Raw genomic sequence first — 16868 nt, 5'->3', positions numbered from 1 at the left:
TATTTGCATTTAAAAACATTCCTCTTCCCCTCATCTTAAAAGTGAAAACATGCCAGCAGGTAATTCCCATTTGTTGTGTAGAGAACGAGCAAAGGAGTGGGAAAACATCAGCATGAACAACACTGGGATACAGGGACCCTGCAGCAGATTTTTAAGAAGGCAAATGTTTAAAGTACAGCTGCATTACCCGTTCTGCTGAGTTCTGTTGTGACTGAGTTCTTAAAAATATAATTATTTGGGGTAATTTGGAACTTAAGAGCAGCCGGAATTACCGAGTTTGTTTGGGTATTGATGGGAGATCAATACACTTCAGCTTTGCAGAGGCAAGACAAAGCTCCTTTTCACAGGAACAAACTCCCCACAGAGTAAAGGAAGCTCGTTTTCAGTCCCCAGCTCCCCCCAGGTTTAACTCACCACACAGTGAACTGCAGTCGATCTACAAATGTTCCGTTTTTATTACAAAGTATGAAAGGCAGAAAATACTGTACCTAATACACAGGAGGCTGAAACTTAGAAAGAAGGTTAAAAAATCTGAATAAAACTACATAGGAAGCGGGAAATAGCATAAAAGAATGCAACATTCCACTTTCAAGCGAGTTCAGAAAATTGCCTTAAAATTTACAGAGTTTCAACAATACGGTTCCATGACTCGGGTGTTAAAATCCATTGTAACAAACCCTTCTGTGTTTTCTCCATAAAAATAAAGGAATATGGGGACACTGCAGTTATCCATGTCAATGAATAGCAGGATAATAGGATTCCTCTAGGACAGGGTAGTAACGAAGTTGCAGGTGGAGAAAAGAAGGACAGAAGTAAAACTACTATTGCTTTAACATACTTCAGTGAGAACAAAGAGTCAGGAATCTCATATGGGTGTTTGTACAATCATGCTACAAAGATTACACCTTCAGGAAGTTACCACAACGGGACTGTGAATGGGGAGAGCAGAAGGGAAAACACACATAAAAGTAAACATCTCCTACTCAGCTACTGGTAACAAAAATGCTTAAATTACATTTTACACTGCTAGCAACCCAAGTGGAAAAACAACAACAAAAAAAAAGGTTCCTTTTAAATAGTAGATTTCTTAATTCCTATTTCCCAGGTTGTCAAGAAAAGCAACACATCTCTGCTCAGCTGCATTAGGACTCTGTCCTTCCCTGGTTGTTGCCTTTCTGCCTCGTTCAGATCCATCCTCAGCTCTAAGAGGGGGCTGGAGTCACATGTTTTCCCAACAGTAGCCAAGGGATGAGAGCTGGACCATGGGCTTACAGCTGCTCATGGTCACAATATTTTGTCAGGAAATAGCTTTTTTTTTTTTTTTTCTTCATTTCATCAGGTTTTCTGAAAAGAAATAAACTTGATGGAAACCACACAGGTGATTTTTTTTTTTAAATTTAGTTTTATGACTGTGGAAATTCTTGCTTGATGCTGAGTATCAGAGGCTGCACAAAAGGCCACCGAGGTCCTTGGCAGACACAGTTGTCACCTGAAACAGGCAGCAGCAACTCTCAAAGTGTTTTTGTTTTTGCCTCTGGTGTCTGCCATGAATCACCAGATGAGCCTCCAGTGACTGGTATTTAGCTGTAATTTTAATTACTGCTTTTTTCTAGTGCTGGTGAAAGGTGCTAATCAGAAGTTCTGGAGATCTCTTCCTTAAAAAAAATGAGTCAGGGGCATCCTAAACTCCCCTCAACACTCTTGAGAAAGAGACATTTCTGACTCCTCTCGGGTAAGCAGGGGATGTAGAGCTGCATCACAAAGTGCTCTTTAAGTGCCACAGACAATTAATTCCCTGGATTCTCTGCAAAGATCAAGAAAAAACTGGGGCAGAGTTGACAGTACCTGTCCACTCCATAACTGATTTCGGACACCTCCTTTCCATGTCCACTGGACAATAAAGACAGGCCTGCTCTGGAATATTGCTGTGAGAGCAGAAAGCAGGGAATCCATGTCAGAGGGAGCTTGTGTTCACTGGCAGGATAACACAAGGTGGATTTGAGGGGCTGGGACCACTTTGCTAACGAGCAGTGGGAAAACTAAACCCTCCAGGACTTTGATGGGACTGTCACTGTGGAATCTGCTGAGCCAAGAGCTTGGCTGTGCTGCTGCTCATCCTTTTCAGTCTCTCTGGAAAAAGTTAAAACACCGCTAACAAACCGACGAGTTCAAGAATTTCAGCTTTATGGATTTAGGCAGCAGCTGCAGTTTTTCTCTCATGAAAATAAGTTACCCAAATAATCCAGCTGCATCCTTACAAAACCAACCTGTCACTGCTGCCACTGTGTTCAGATGGTGGAAGAGGGGATTCCCAAACACCACCAAGTTCCTAAGGAAAAGGGACTCTTGGGGTGACACCAGCACTGCAATCCTTGGGTTGGTCTTACAGGATGGTGTCAGGCTCAGAACATGAAGCTTCAGTTTAACATTTACAGTCTTGTCAAGTGCTCATGTTTTTGGTTTTCAGTAGAAACAAATGAGGGTCCGCTCTGACCACAGCTCAGGATTTTGGTGGCTGTTGTATTTAACATTTTCTACACAACACAGACAAACTCCTACCATAAAAGGGCTGAGGAAAAGATGACTCTCCTCCTAATCCTACCAAAAATATACTTGTTAAAGTGCCATCTGCAAGAGAACAAAACTGACACACTCAGCTCTTCATTTACATCTCAAACAAGCCCGAGCACATCTGTGAATTCCGTACATGGGACCCCTCCCCTCACCTGGGCTCTGCACTGATCTACACTCCAGACTGATGCAGCTTCCTCACTGCACCACCAGGCAAAAATAGAGCTTTTTACTATTATCCAGAACATTCAGGAGAGTAATTACAGCTAAGTTTTGAAAGGATCATTAACTTTGACTTATGAGAGGCAATGCCTCCCCCGTTAAGTACATTTCAAGGTTCCATAAGGAACAACCTGTATTATCAGTCTCCTTTCGTATCGCTCGAAACCACCGTGTTTTCTTTCTAAATAGATTGTCAAAGCACTCAAATCCTTGCCTTTTAAATCCCTGCACACAGAAGTACAATTCCCAGAGATGCAAGCTCCCTTAGCCCACCCCATTTAGACAATTAACAGAGCTGCCACCACACTACACACACAGCTCCACATCCACCTTGGTGGCTGCAGGTTTTCACCTCACTAACGAGTTTTACATCATCAAGATCCCCCTGGCTGAGAGCCAACAGGTTGCCCACATCACAGTAGGAATCTGTGGAAAGCTTGGTTTAAAAAAAAGAACATAACAACCAAACAATAGTTTAGTATCTTGGATTAACCCACTGGAGAAGTGACACAGAATTACTTAAGTCAGACAGAGAAGTATTTCTGTCCCAGATCAGGCTGGCCTGGACCAACACCAGCATGTGCTTTTCTGCTTTGCTCACTCCTTCCTTAATGTTACTTTATACTCAAAAGATATGAGGCATTTGCAAGCAGTTGTTCTGCATTCTCTGCTTATGCACCAAATAACTGAAATTAAATACAACATTATTTCTTTTTATAAACTTTGGGGAAAAATAATGATTACGGGGGGTCTACACCCAATCTAATCGAATGTTAAGCAGGTGAAATGTGATAAACTGTGATAAGTCTCAGGGTTTATTTTATCTTGCAGATGAACCTGAACCAGAGCATTCCCTACCCTGCCACTGTCAGCAGGTGCTGGCAAAAGGGCACCAAAGTCTCTCCCTTCCTTGTCTGTATGGAAGTGCCATTTGCACTACAGAACATCTCACCCATGAGGATTTTCATGTCTTTTCAGTCATTAACCTTTCAAGTGACTTCTTTGAAGCTATTTTAAGTATCATTTCCCTGTGCCCAAACAGTCTCTAGTGATTTAAAATGTAATTTCATGTGAAGAATGACAATGGATTATGCCCAAAGCAATATGCTGGAGATCCAGAAGGTATCCCAACTGGCTAAACAAACAGAATACAGGCTTTATTTAGAACCCACTGGAGCCTAACAAGATTCCTTCACTTGCCTTTGACAAGTTTGGAATAAGCACCCAATTCCACAAATAGACTTCAAGCAGTTTTATGGATGGAGAACTGACACTGGATCCCCTTCAGGTCCCTAACAGGATTGTTTTCCAACAGAAGGAGAATCTACCTGGCTATTCAGACTGGGTCCCTTTATACAAGCTCTCTTCTCATCATTTCAGTGTAACACATTTTATTCCTCTGGGAATAAACTTTGTCCTTTAGTGTAGCCTATGGAGTCTTTTAGTGATTTCACTTCCAACTAAATTATCTTATAGCTTTTTTAAAGCATAACACAATTATGAAAGATGCATTTTTCAGCTAAGCAAGAGAAACATTCATCTCTGACTCGTGCAGAAAGGGGGACACAGAAAGTCCTAATGTTGCAGGTACTTCCCTCTTGGTAACACAGCATGTTATCCCTACCACTTGTAATTAAACAATGCATGACAAGCCTGCATTTCAGATGAGTCCTAAAGCTGTGAATGCCATTAGATGCTCCTGCTAAGAAAATCCTAATTTTCACTTCACTCTGCAGAAGCATTTTCCAGTTTCTGAGGAAGTGCTGCTGTAAAAAGTGGTAATTAATTGTTTGGCTAACACTGCTCTGACATCTTGCTGAAACCTGCCTGTGGAACACACCACTCCCAGCACTGCTGCTCGTCAGAAAAACTGACCTGCAAGTCAAAAGAAGCTTTGTCAGAAATCCCACGACTGAACACAGAGTGTCACTGACACAACATGAGCTGGAACTGTGTGAGAGTCTCGTGGTTCTCTGAGATCAAAAGGAGTGATGGACTAAAGCTGTCCCTAATGAATTCCTATCAAATTCCTGAGGCAATGCTTTTCTGAGCTCCACGGTGAGAAGCTGCCTGCAGAAGGGTATTTCTGTCTGCCCAGAATGACAAACCCTTGCAGATTCTGTTCTGTCTTTGACAGTGTTCCCAGTGTCAGCCTCACTGCTCCACAGCAATTGCTTTCCCAACTTGCCTTTCCTGCACAAACTGACAGGATCCAGGTTTGCCAGTGTCCTACTATTTATAAACTGCCTCCAGTTGCAGGTGAATACTCATTAGGTGGAAAGACAATTCTGATAGTTTCTGACATTTACATGGCAACTGGGCTGCACACCCTTCCAGACCAGCTCTGGCTGTCATGTCTTCATTTGGAGAGCACTGCAGAGCTTTCATCCCAGTACCTGTGTTATATTAAGACTTCAACAAAGATTTTTATCTTGCCTAATCCACTCAGCTCTGATCGAGAAGTATTAATGCAGAGCAATCCACTATTCCAAACAGCAGCCCTCGGGCACATCCCCAGAAGTCAGGAGAGGATGACAAGTGCCAAACCTTGGTCTCAATGACACAGTTTCTTTCCTTCTAAATCCACCTTTGTCCATTGCATCAGGGAATAATTTCTTTCAGAGAGAGCTTTCTGTTGGATAGCAGACCAGCTTTTCTGACCCATCTCGCTCACTGGACAAGACCTGACAGCACAAAGCAAACACACTTCACAAAAACAATGCTCTGCACTCCCTTCAAGGCCTCCCAGAACACAGGCCAAGCACAAAGAAGCTCCATGTTACAGGCTAACCACAAAACCCTGCTCAGGTTATTTGCTAATCAAGCAAGCTACAAAGTGTGAAACCATTTTATTTTGGTTTAGATAGGAAGTCTTCCGAGGGGAAATCATTTGACTGGAAGTGCCAACCCCAAGTCCATTACAAATACATTTTTTTTCAGGAGTTGTTACCTCCTGGGAGCTTATGTCATGCATGGATCTTCTTTCTGCAACCTACCACCGTTCTGTGTGCTAACACAACTGCAGGGTACACACAAACTCAGTTCTAATTTAAAAATAAGGCCCACCATAGTAACAACTGCCTTGAGCATCAGAAAAGTGTAAAGAAATTGTGCAACAAGTACTTGTACTTCACAGCACCAGGAAATTCTGCCCAGGTCACCAGGTACAGGGAGCCAAGGCAACAGTTAGTTCTGGCAGGCCTTTACTGCCAGGGAGCCTGAAGTGTTACTGTGGTTTGTATCCATGAACAGGTCCTGCTGTGGGCATGTGGAAGTGGATCACATATCAAAAGTAAGAATTAGGGAGAAAAACCTTACTCAATAGAAAGTTAGCCCAATATATAAAAAACATACAAACGTTTAAACAGTTTAGAGGCAGCAACAACAGGAATGATAAAGATTCCTGCCAAGGTGGCTGTTACATCAATGTCTTTTTTCCCCCCACCTTGTTTTGCACCTGCATCTATTAAACTGGTTGATGTGCTGCCCCAGCTGGCTGACAAACACATGGACGTATGCAGCAACTTAAAAGCCTGCAAGCTTATTAATACAGTCAACAAACAAATATACAGAACTTTTACTGAGGGAAAAAGAATTCGACAAGAAAACCAGAACCCAGAAGGTCCAAGAGGCTCAGCACGTCTCTGCATTTTAGAGTCTTGAGAGACAGGAGAGGCCTGCCATCGATTCTTGTAACAGTTCCTTGTAACAGTAGATGCAAAGCAACAACAGATACTGGCCACTTGACTGGTGGTGTTCTTACTTTAGAGGGGAGGGGAATGAGACAGCCCTGCCTCAGTGGGGCACGGAGCAGCAGAGTTAGACCCTCAGGATCTCCAGGCAGTTGTTGTAGCAGATGGCTATCCAGTCTGGCTGGGTGGATGCCCACTGTACATTGTTGATCTCTCCCTCTGCTGTGTAGGCCAGGATCGGGTCCTCGATGGCACGAGGCATCTGCTGGATGTCCCAGATGAGAGCCTGGTGATCATCAGCTGCACAGGGAGGAGAAGGTTGGAGGTAGAGTCACGGTGTAACAACATCTCCACACGTGGCTACCAACAGGCTCATAGCCTAAGAGGCCAGACAGGATATGGCTGTTGCAGCCCTGATCCATATTCCAGCCAGAAATACAGCACCTACGCTCCAGCAAAATACACTGGGATCATTATACATTATCCAGGACAGAGCTGATAGCCAAAAGATCAGTGGAACTCATAACAGTTGAAAACATTTAAGAATTGGACTGCAAAAAACCTAAGGAGAATTAAATAGGGCTTAGCCAGAGCAGATGCACAGTTTGGGCACTGGGCTCATGACTTCCACACAATAAACTCCAGTAGGTGCTTATTTAGGAAAGTCACTAATAAACAGCTTCTAAAGTGCAATTATTCTTTAGCAAAAAGCAGGCAGAGAACTGCATAACCTTTTGGAGGGAGAGGATTTTGCAAATGCAGTGTAAGACTCAGATTCCCCTGTAAGGTCACACTCACCTGCTGTGCAGATGTGGCAGGAGGAATGAGGTGCCCAAGCAATTCCATTTACACATGCTCTGTGGTTGTTTAACCTGGCTACAGGAGTGCAGGGAACTCTCACATCTAGAATCACAACCTTCAGAAACAAAACACAACTGAATTAATAAATTTTTATTAGTTATTAATTAAAAAAAGATAGATTTAATAAATCTTTAACTGCATAAATAATTTAAAAATAATTTTAAATAATTTGAAAATATTTTTAATAGTTAAAAATATTTAAATAGTCTTAAAGCAATTTTTAATATTTAAAAATATTTTTTAGAATTTAAAAAAAAAAAAAAAAAGTATTTTGAGCTCAGGCTATAAATATGGCTCTTTCCTAAAGGATTCAGCTGGTGAGCAGATACTGTTCCCAAAGAACAGCTTCTGGAGGGTCAGTGTGTTGTGTCTCAAAAGGACTCAGATCTCACAGGGGGTTTGTGAGTTAAGCCACAAATGGTGGCAAACAAATTGTGCTTCCCTGAAGAAGCACAGGTGACAAACTAAACACTGAGCTGGAAAAGAACAAGGTGACTAAAACTTTATGTGAAAATTATTGCCCAGCTGCTCACAGCATCCTCTGAAATATATATGAGTCTTAAAGTTTATAATGCCAAAGTCACTTCTTTAACTCCTTAGTGCACTAAGAACTGGTCCTTAATCTGCCACTGCCACCTTGTTCTCAAGTTGTGCCAGGGGAGGTTTAGGTTGGAGATTAGGAAGAATTTCTTTGCAGAGAGGGTGCTCAGCCATTGGAATGGGCTGCCCAGGGAGGGGGTGGATTCTCCGTCCCTGGAGGTTTTTAAGATCAGACTGGATGTGGCATCAGTGCCATGGGCTGGGAACCACAGCGGGGTTGGATCAAGGGTTGGACTTGATGATCTCGGAGGTCCCTTCCAACCCAGCTGATTCTGTGACTCTATGAACTACGAAATAATACCAAGCCACAAAAGTCCCAACTCCAGCACCTACAGGAGAGGAGCTGGTGCCTCACCTCCATCCCATCCATGGCCATCGTGGCAAGATAGTTGGGATCCTGCTTATTCCAGCAGAGCCGGAGCAGGGGGTGGTGCTGGGGGTCCTCGTAAATGATGGTGCTGTGCTCCAGGTGACGCAGATCAAACATCCTCACGGAGCCGTCCGCTCCCACCGAGGCAAACATGTCCCTGCCTCCCCCTGCCCGGCTGAAGGCGATGTCATACACCTGCACACAGACACACACAGCTCCAGACAGCACAGAGCCTCCCCACTCCCAGCAAAAATCACCTGATGTATGGGCAGCACAGCCAGCTGTGACCTGTTCTGCCACATACTTCATGTTCCCAGCAAGTTTTTTAGCTGCTGCGTTTGCCAAAAGGAGAAAAAACCCACCACTTAAATGTTTATGTAACTATGGGATTGTTCACTGAAACTAAAATGTATCAGTTTCCCAGACTCGGATTGAAAATTGATATATGATGTTATTTATATTATTGTATATGAATATTAATAGGTTAAAATGGGAGAATTTTGCAAGTTGTTTATTGCCTTTGATGTGCAGTTGATTTGAAGTCCAGTTTGGTGTTTTATCTCATTTGCCTAAAACATTCTGGAGCATAACCTGGTAAAACAAGAGCTCCAGTCCAGAGTCTATGATGTAGTTTCAATTGTCAACAGCATTTAAGCACTCAAAACTGTATAGCTTAACATTAGATAAATGATCTTTTTGGACCATTACATTTTGCAAGAAAAAGGAGAAAAATGGAAAAGTTCTGTTCCTTTTCTACTGCTTTAAGAAGAGTCAATGCCAACAATCAAAAACCCCCCATCACCTCTTTGTCATGTGCAATAAGCTGGGTCTTCACGTGGCCAGAGACCAAATTTACTCTTCCCAGAACCTGTCCTGTCTCCAGACCCCAAATAGTGCAGGTTGTGTCAATACTTGAGGTACCTGAAATAAAAAAACTCCTGTTAGCAAAACTGATATTATCCCAAATGATTTAATCAATTCCTGGATTAATGTAATATCCCCCAACATCTACAGATCAAAATAGCCACGAGAATAGAATTAAACCCAAGAATGTCAAACAGCCAACAGCCCTCCTTGCATTTCAATGACCCAAACCTTTTAGCTGCAGGAACAGCCTTTCACACAGGAATAAAGGGTAAATAGCTCATGTCTGCTTCAATCTATTTGGAAGCCTGATGCAAGTCTGAGATGAACTTTCCCATCCTGCCCATCTCATGTGCATGCCAAAACCAAAATTCAATCAGTGTTGTGATAGCGTGTTATTATTAATTGATTGTTGCTCTGGACTGAAGGTGGGGTTTGCAGTAAAGCTCTTAAGAGATGAGAGATGGAACACACAAAAAATAAATCATGTAGTAAATAATTACTAAGACATATTATCACTGTTAATCTCTGGGCAAATCCCCCCTGACATAAATGGCTGTTCTCTTCTGGGAAACAAACCTCTGGATCAGTCATCTTGGATTCACAATTTGTCCCGCAGGCTATAATTAAACCTTAAATGTTCAGCCCCCTCCTCCAGCTGAATTAAGGGCTCCTGGCTCTCCTGCTGCTGCTGAAATGGCTTCACAAAACACAAAGCTTGGTCTATCCACCCCAGAACACTTGGAAATAAGTCACAGGAGTTGATGCACATCCTCACTCAGCGCTGCAGCAGCAGCTCAGCAGCCCTGAGGGGCAAGACTCCCTATCCCCAAATAAGGAACACCCCTAGCCCAACCTGAGTGACCCTGTAGTGGAGAGGGCACCTTCCAATCCAAAGAAAAAAGTCTCCATGAGGTGATAATTTTTTAAAACATTTTAACCCAAGACAATGGCAATTTTTATGATGCAGCAGTTGGCCCATTGGTTGGTCACCAGATTAAATGGTCACAAAGTCACAGCCCAGACTCCACCAGACTAAATTCAGCGGTGTGCTGAAATGGCAGCATTCTCTCAGTCTCACCCAGCAGGTAAGGATCCACTTCATTCCAGTCAAATGAAGTCAGAGGAGCACAGAAATCTGAGTTCTTGTTGTTGTTCAGCAAACATTCCAGCCGGGTCTCGGTTTCACCCACCTGGAGAGAAAATGAAACGTATCTGACTTAAACAGCAACATCACCTGACTTGTTCCACTGGCACAAAACATGGGGAGTTAATCCTGGTTTTTTTCCTCTCAGCTTTACATCCTAAAGCTCTGGAAAACACAACCATCATCTCCAACTTCAATAAGCTGATTAAAGCAGCAACCACCGTGATGTTTTTGCTTCTCCTATAGGCTTGGTACTCAGTCACATTATTGCAGTGAAGAAAATCTTGAATGAAAATGAGATCAATATGCAGCACAACTGATGCCATGGTTCATCTTTTCCTAGGGAGGATTTACTCACCCTCCACACTCGCAGGTAGTCCCCACTGGTGGCCAACAGGTCTGGATAGACTCCCTTGGTGTCTGGGATCCACATCAGCTTTGTGGTGGGGTAGGGGTGATCGAAGGTGTTCCTGCAGATGAATTCTGAGCTCTCTTCGTCCAAACCAACGAGCTGCACCTGTGAGCAACCAGATTTAAAAGAAAGCATTTTATCAAAACATGAATTTCTAATGAGTGCATTAACACTGAGTGTGTTTCAGGACACCTTCTGTCACCTCAAGGACAATACAGAAGGAACCTCATGTCAATGGAATGAGAAATCACGAAGGCTTTGCTTCCACGCTGGGACATGTCAGCAAAGTGAAGTATCCACCACCAGACAGTGCTGTGCTTTGAAGAGATAACCCCAAACAAACTGAAATCCAGTCCTAAAGGATTAAAGACCACCCTTCTCTTTTTCACATTGCAAAGCCCAGTTTAAGTCACAGACTTAAAGTGCACAAACGATATTCCAACTCTGATGCTGACAATGTCATCCTCAGGGAGCAGAACAAGCTGCAGTTTGCATGACTGAAGTCCATATCATGGAATTATTTGCCATAACCCTGCAGATTGTGATGGATCGTGGCAGTTTTCATGAATGTTTCATCATGTTTTTTCAACATCACACGACCTAAAACGTTCTGTCACAAGTGCACGAAATTAAGACTCAGATAAATCACATCGGAGAGTCAGAAAGTAAAACAGAATTCAAACCTTAAAAAAAAAAATATATTGGAAAGCTAAAATAATTACTTAATTCAAATGTTTTGTATGAAAAGACCAAGAAAGCAGGTCTGCTGCAAGATTCTACACAACTGAGTTCCAAATGAGTATTTTTGCACGGTGATGTGACAGTGGGAAGGGCCAAACTTGCCCCGTTGTGAGAGTGCTGCAAGACACAGCAAACAAGAAACCATCTCCACGCAGCCTGGTCATGACAACACCTGAAGTAATGCCTGAGGTCCCAGACATGATGTTATTAGAAAAATATTGACATGTCAGAAAGTGTTCAGAGAACAAACGGTGCTGGGAGGACGAGTCGAACCTGCAGTGAGGACGGGAGCCAAACAGGATGAAAGTCCCACTGTGTGAAATGCTGCCCAAACACAAACATTGTGGGGACGACTCACTACAATCACTGTGTAAGCTGCTCCCAGTAGGAACTTCCTAGTACTTTCCACACAGCAGCTTCCTCCTGGTTTAATGGACTTTTTCAGAGATGTTTATCTGGAAAAACCCTAAATATTCTGGGATAAGTAACGTGGTTAATGAAGCACATATTTAACTAGATTGGAAATTTACCATATTTCTTCCCCCACCCAACAAAAAACCAGAAATGTTCCAGTGGATCTTAAACTTTAATATTTGCAGTTTTATGAGCCCATTTAGAGATGCTCTTAAATGCAAACCTTGCCCCACCACAATGAGAAGCTCCATCCTTTCCATCCCATAACAAACACTAGAAGATATATCCAAGTATGCTCCTAAAACCTGTGCTTTCTGCCTTGCCCTCTCTTTATTACAACTACTCCTTATTATCCTTCACACTCTGGCATAAATCAGTCAAAAAATCTCCCTGACTTCTGAAGTGATTGACAAACAGCTTTCTAACTCCTTTAGGGATCAGAAATACTAAGCGGATTTTACAAAGGAAGCAAATTGTCCTTGGTGATAGAAAATCTTGTGGCAAGGTCAGGATCAGAAGACAAACGACCTCTAATCATTTCTCCTTTGCTTATGCTGTTTGCAGCTCAACACCAGTGTATTAAGCCCACACAAAGCAATCAACATCCTCATCACCAGAAGCAAATCTCAAACCAGCAAAGGGCCCACTTTCACTGGGGTGATGAGATATTCCTGCACTGCATATTCACGTTTAACCCTTTGTGAGACTGAGGGAAAAGCGATGCAGCAACACAGGATCTCTGATCCTTGACATTTCTGGGTGCAGGCTGGGCTAGAGAACACAAACTGTGTTGTCAACATCAGAGCTCCTGCCCCTGCTGCAGGTCAGGTGTGAGACTGGAACTGGCAGTAACTCCGAGCAGGAGGCACCGGAGGCAGGAGCAGGAATTCTGCTGGAGGAGATCCATTCTTCCCAAGCTCAGCATATTCAAAGCTGTGACTCTTCTCTTTGCACTCGATCACATCCAGTGATTACAGAATCCCTCCACTCATCCTCTCGTGCAGGCTGGAACCATGGAATGATTTCCAGGATGCTGATTTTATTAGAGCCTTCTGTGTCCCTTCTGCAAGTGTTTGCTGCTGCACAAAGGAGGGCCTGAGGTCCAGCCCAGATAAAACTGAGGTGATGCTAAGGAAAAAGGCCCTGTCATTGTATCCCTGGATACAATCTGAACCATTCTGCATCTCCCTGTAAGTCATTCCATGAGAAAACAAGGACCAGTGTCTTTGATCTCCAGTAGTTTTGCAATTATGCCACGACAGTAGCTGGGAATGCTAAATATTTATTTGCTCCTCCAACACATCAAGATATGCTAAAACTGGATGTGGATTTTGCTATCATAATCCAAGTCTTTATCAACATAAAGCTTAATTGCAACAGTGCATCTGAGCAATGAAGTGCCTTTAATCAGCATTCCTTAACTTCTGAAAAAAATCACGTCTCCAACATAAATCAGGCACAGAACTAAACAGTGCAGAATTTGGTAACAGCTTCTTTTTCTTATGTGGTTTGAGGAACAGTGAAGTAAGTTCTCAGTACTTTAGGAAAAGCCCAAAACTACAACACTTTAATCCAATTAGTAACTACACCAAGATGACATTTCACAATTACTTCAGGGTCATGTACAATCAGAAAGATGTCACTGCACCAATTAATCTTCAATGTGCAATCAATCTTTCTCTGCAATGCTCAATCTTACAGAACAAGTGACCTTCTGGCAAAACAACCCCCCTGAACCCTCTGTGGTTCTCTCTGGGAGAAGTTGGCAATCTGGGAAGCATCTGGTCATAACCTGTCCGTCCACTCCAGTGATGGGAGCAAACACTGGACAGCACAGTCCCTGCCTTCTAAACTGGGCTCCAGTTTGGTCTTGCACAGAGACCCAAAATCAGCCTTTCCTGATGTTTTCCACGGGTCATTCCTGATCCAAGAAGCCACAGCCAGGAGCCTGCTGAATGTTTTAAACAGTGAGACCTGTGAACACCTCTATTCCCTCCCATCACACCAGCGATCCAGGAGGGATTATAAAGCCTGACAGCAGTTCCCCAATCCAAGAAGTTCAGGAAACACCACCTCAAATTGTTTAATTCCTCCAACTGGAGCAAGGCATCTCGCTTCTTGTACCAGTGATTCCATCAGCAAAGGTGCACAAGCTGAAACAAAACTCCTTTGGGGTTCAAACAGCTCCTGGCAACCAGCTCCAGGCTGTGCCATCCAGCCCTTCGAGTGAGGGCTCACGGGGGCTGGAGGTGTCTGGGAATTGGGGATAGCAGGGAATTAGGGTTTGGCAGCCAATGCATTTGAGTTCCCTGCAAAGCAGAGGTGCAAACAGCCATTTTATGTAACCTGTGGGTGCTTCAAACTCTGGTAATTACTACAGAAACAGAAAATCAGAGACAAACAAGAAAAAAAATCCTCTCTTTCTTTCCCTGTAATTCCCTCCCAGTGAGCACTTCTACTGCAACAAACACCTGGACAGTAAGTCTTTTAAAAAGCACCTTTTTAAAAGAAACCCTAAATCAGAGGAATAATAAGGAAAAGGTATATTCACTGATTTGGTTAGACTTTAAGCAAGCTAGGCTATTCCAGACTATTTTTGTTAATAAGGAAGAAAGGCAGTTATTTGGAACAAACCATTGCAACATCAGGAACAGAAACGTAACTGGGACCTTGTCAGTGCAAAGAGAAAGCTGAAATGAAAATCAGTTTTCATTATCCTTTTAATTAGTGCCAACTGTACCTATAAGTGTGTTTTGATGTCAGAAGCTGCAATATAAACCACCTCAACCGTGAAGGGCAAATTATACACAGAAGGACAAAACTTCACACATACTCTGCAAAAATCTTAAATTTCTGTTAAGCCCAGAAGTCAGGCTGTAAAACCAACTGCTCCAGGCCCTTTGGAGCACAGTGGAATATTTAAATAGGGAAGCTTCAGTTCTTTCCCTTTGCTCCTTTAGGTATAGCACTAACATAGACAGAAGTTGAAAGAGTTTACAACTGGTGTGCAGGTAGCACAGCCCTAAAGCACCTGTCCAAGAGTTCCCAATCTGGAGCATGAAACTATTCCCTGGATGTTTCATCACCCTCTGAAGGACTCAGCAAAGCTGTGAGAGTCATAGCAAGGCAGCATAAGGACAGTGCAGGGAAACACCACTCCCAGGAGTGTTCTGGTCCCCAAAGTAAAGGAGACAACATCAAAACACCGAGCAATAACAACACTTTCAATTAGCCAAGACAGCTCCCTGTTAACTGCCTTCATACAAAAAGCATCAAACAAGAAATCCCCAAAAGAAAAAAAGAAAGGGAAAAAAAAATCACTGAAATATCAGAGACACAGCAAAGTGAAGGTTATGTTCCACTGCATTTATTGTACAGGTTTAATTTTTAATCATACACCATCCCTCCTTCTCCAGCAGCAGCATCCAGACTCATCTCATCCCCACACAATTAGTTTCCAGCTCTTTACACCACTCAGGCCTCACAGCATGTGGTGCTTCTGTGGACTGAAGTCAACAGAATCGTTATTCCTGGAGCTCAGAGGTCAAGAGAAGCCCTGGGGAATATTTACAGACAGCAATAATTTACATAGTCCTACACAATTTCTGTCTGCTACAACTGTGAGTGTGAAGGGCAGAAGGGAGGGGGTTGACTCAGCTGCTTTGCACTTGAAGCCTGAGCTGAAAAGCAGATCTGATCTCACCGAAACTGAGAGCAACCCCAGGGAACGCTCCAAACTTAAAGAGGAGAAGGCAGCATAAATGTATATCCCCTTATTAACCAATGCTGCCACCTCTAAACAACGAGCTGTTGGCAGGTTTGCTATTTTACCTCCTCAGAGCACAGACTACAGAAATATTTTCAAGCTGGTCTTTAAACAAAAGGAAAGTTTTCAGGCTTGTCCCCAGCAGCACTCCCAGAAGCACAAAGCTCACCAGGAAAGGGAGACAACTCACCAACAGAGCTCACAATGTGCTCAGCAACCACCCTGAGAGATGTCACCCCTGTCCCTCCCTCATTACACCCCTGCACAGAGCCCAGTCTCCAACTTTCTGACAGGAATTGCCACAACCTCCATTAAACCCCTTGACAGAGCCACATGATATAAACACATAAAACCATGGGCAAGACCCTCAGTGTCACACAGATGTCTGGATGCTCTGTAACTTCATCCATCTCCTCATCCCTCTTTTATTTCTACGATTCATTACACCAGATTAGCACCCTAAAGTCTGCTCAGAGGTGACTGCATTGAGTGTTCTGAGAGGAGGACACAGCCTCTACTGCCTGTGTGAGGTTCCCCTGAAACACTGAAAACACAATCTCATGCCTCATTACACCCTTGTTCTCAGGGAAAAGTGCTGAGGAATCACTGAAAGTGGTTTATATACTTTCAAAAAAAAGTTAACACACAGGAGTCCCCGACAGCAAGGAAGTACAAGGAGAACAGCACATTCCCAACACAGCATGAGACTCTCCGAGAGCTGGGGTTGGAAGGGACCTCTGGAGATCATCCAGTGCAACCCCACTGCCCAGGCAGGGTCACCTGGAGCAGGTGACACAGGGGAGTGTCGGGGGGGTGGGGGGTGTTGGAATGTTTCCAGAGAGGGCGATTCACACCCTCCCTGAGCATCCTGTTCCAGTGCTCTGCCACCTTCCATGGGAAGTTCTTCCACATGTTAGAAGTCGAACCTCCTTATATATATATATATGTATATATACATATATATATATGCACAAAGTTTAGTCCTGGCCACGAGCTTTCCCTAACACGGAACAAAAAGCCAGCTATGCCCCAGCCAGGCGACCTTCTCCCCTTCCTCCAGCAGCAGCACCCAGCCTCACCTCACCCTCACACCTTCCCCTTCCAGCCCTTTGCACCGCACAGACCTCGCAGCACGCGGTGCCTACGTGACTCAAACCACCACCACCGCTGTTCCCGGAGCTCAGAGGCCAACCCCAGCCCTGCAGCAA

General features: G+C 43.6%; 1 protein-coding gene across 1 annotated transcript in view; it reads right to left on the bottom strand.

The window, feature by feature from the left end:
- Positions 1-426: 426 nt before the first annotated feature.
- The window catches only part of DCAF7 (DDB1 and CUL4 associated factor 7), a 16821-nt gene continuing 379 nt past the window's right edge, over positions 427-16868 (bottom strand). Inside the window, exons 2-7 of the mRNA XM_027664832.1 lie at positions 10686-10844; positions 10262-10373; positions 9119-9237; positions 8302-8511; positions 7284-7401; positions 427-6785 (exon numbers count right to left, since the gene is read on the bottom strand). Coding sequence (XP_027520633.1) covers positions 6613-6785; positions 7284-7401; positions 8302-8511; positions 9119-9237; positions 10262-10373; positions 10686-10844 — 891 coding nt within the window. The 3' untranslated portion in view covers positions 427-6612. The remainder of the gene's footprint in view (positions 6786-7283; positions 7402-8301; positions 8512-9118; positions 9238-10261; positions 10374-10685; positions 10845-16868) is intronic.

The sequence above is a fragment of the Corapipo altera genome, unplaced genomic scaffold (assembly GCF_003945725.1).
Source record: "Corapipo altera isolate COAL_440 unplaced genomic scaffold, ASM394572v1 142, whole genome shotgun sequence".
NCBI lineage: Eukaryota > Metazoa > Chordata > Aves > Passeriformes > Pipridae > Corapipo > Corapipo altera.
The sequence above is the reverse complement of the archived record's forward strand: the minus strand, read 5'-3'. Positions and strand labels throughout refer to the sequence as shown.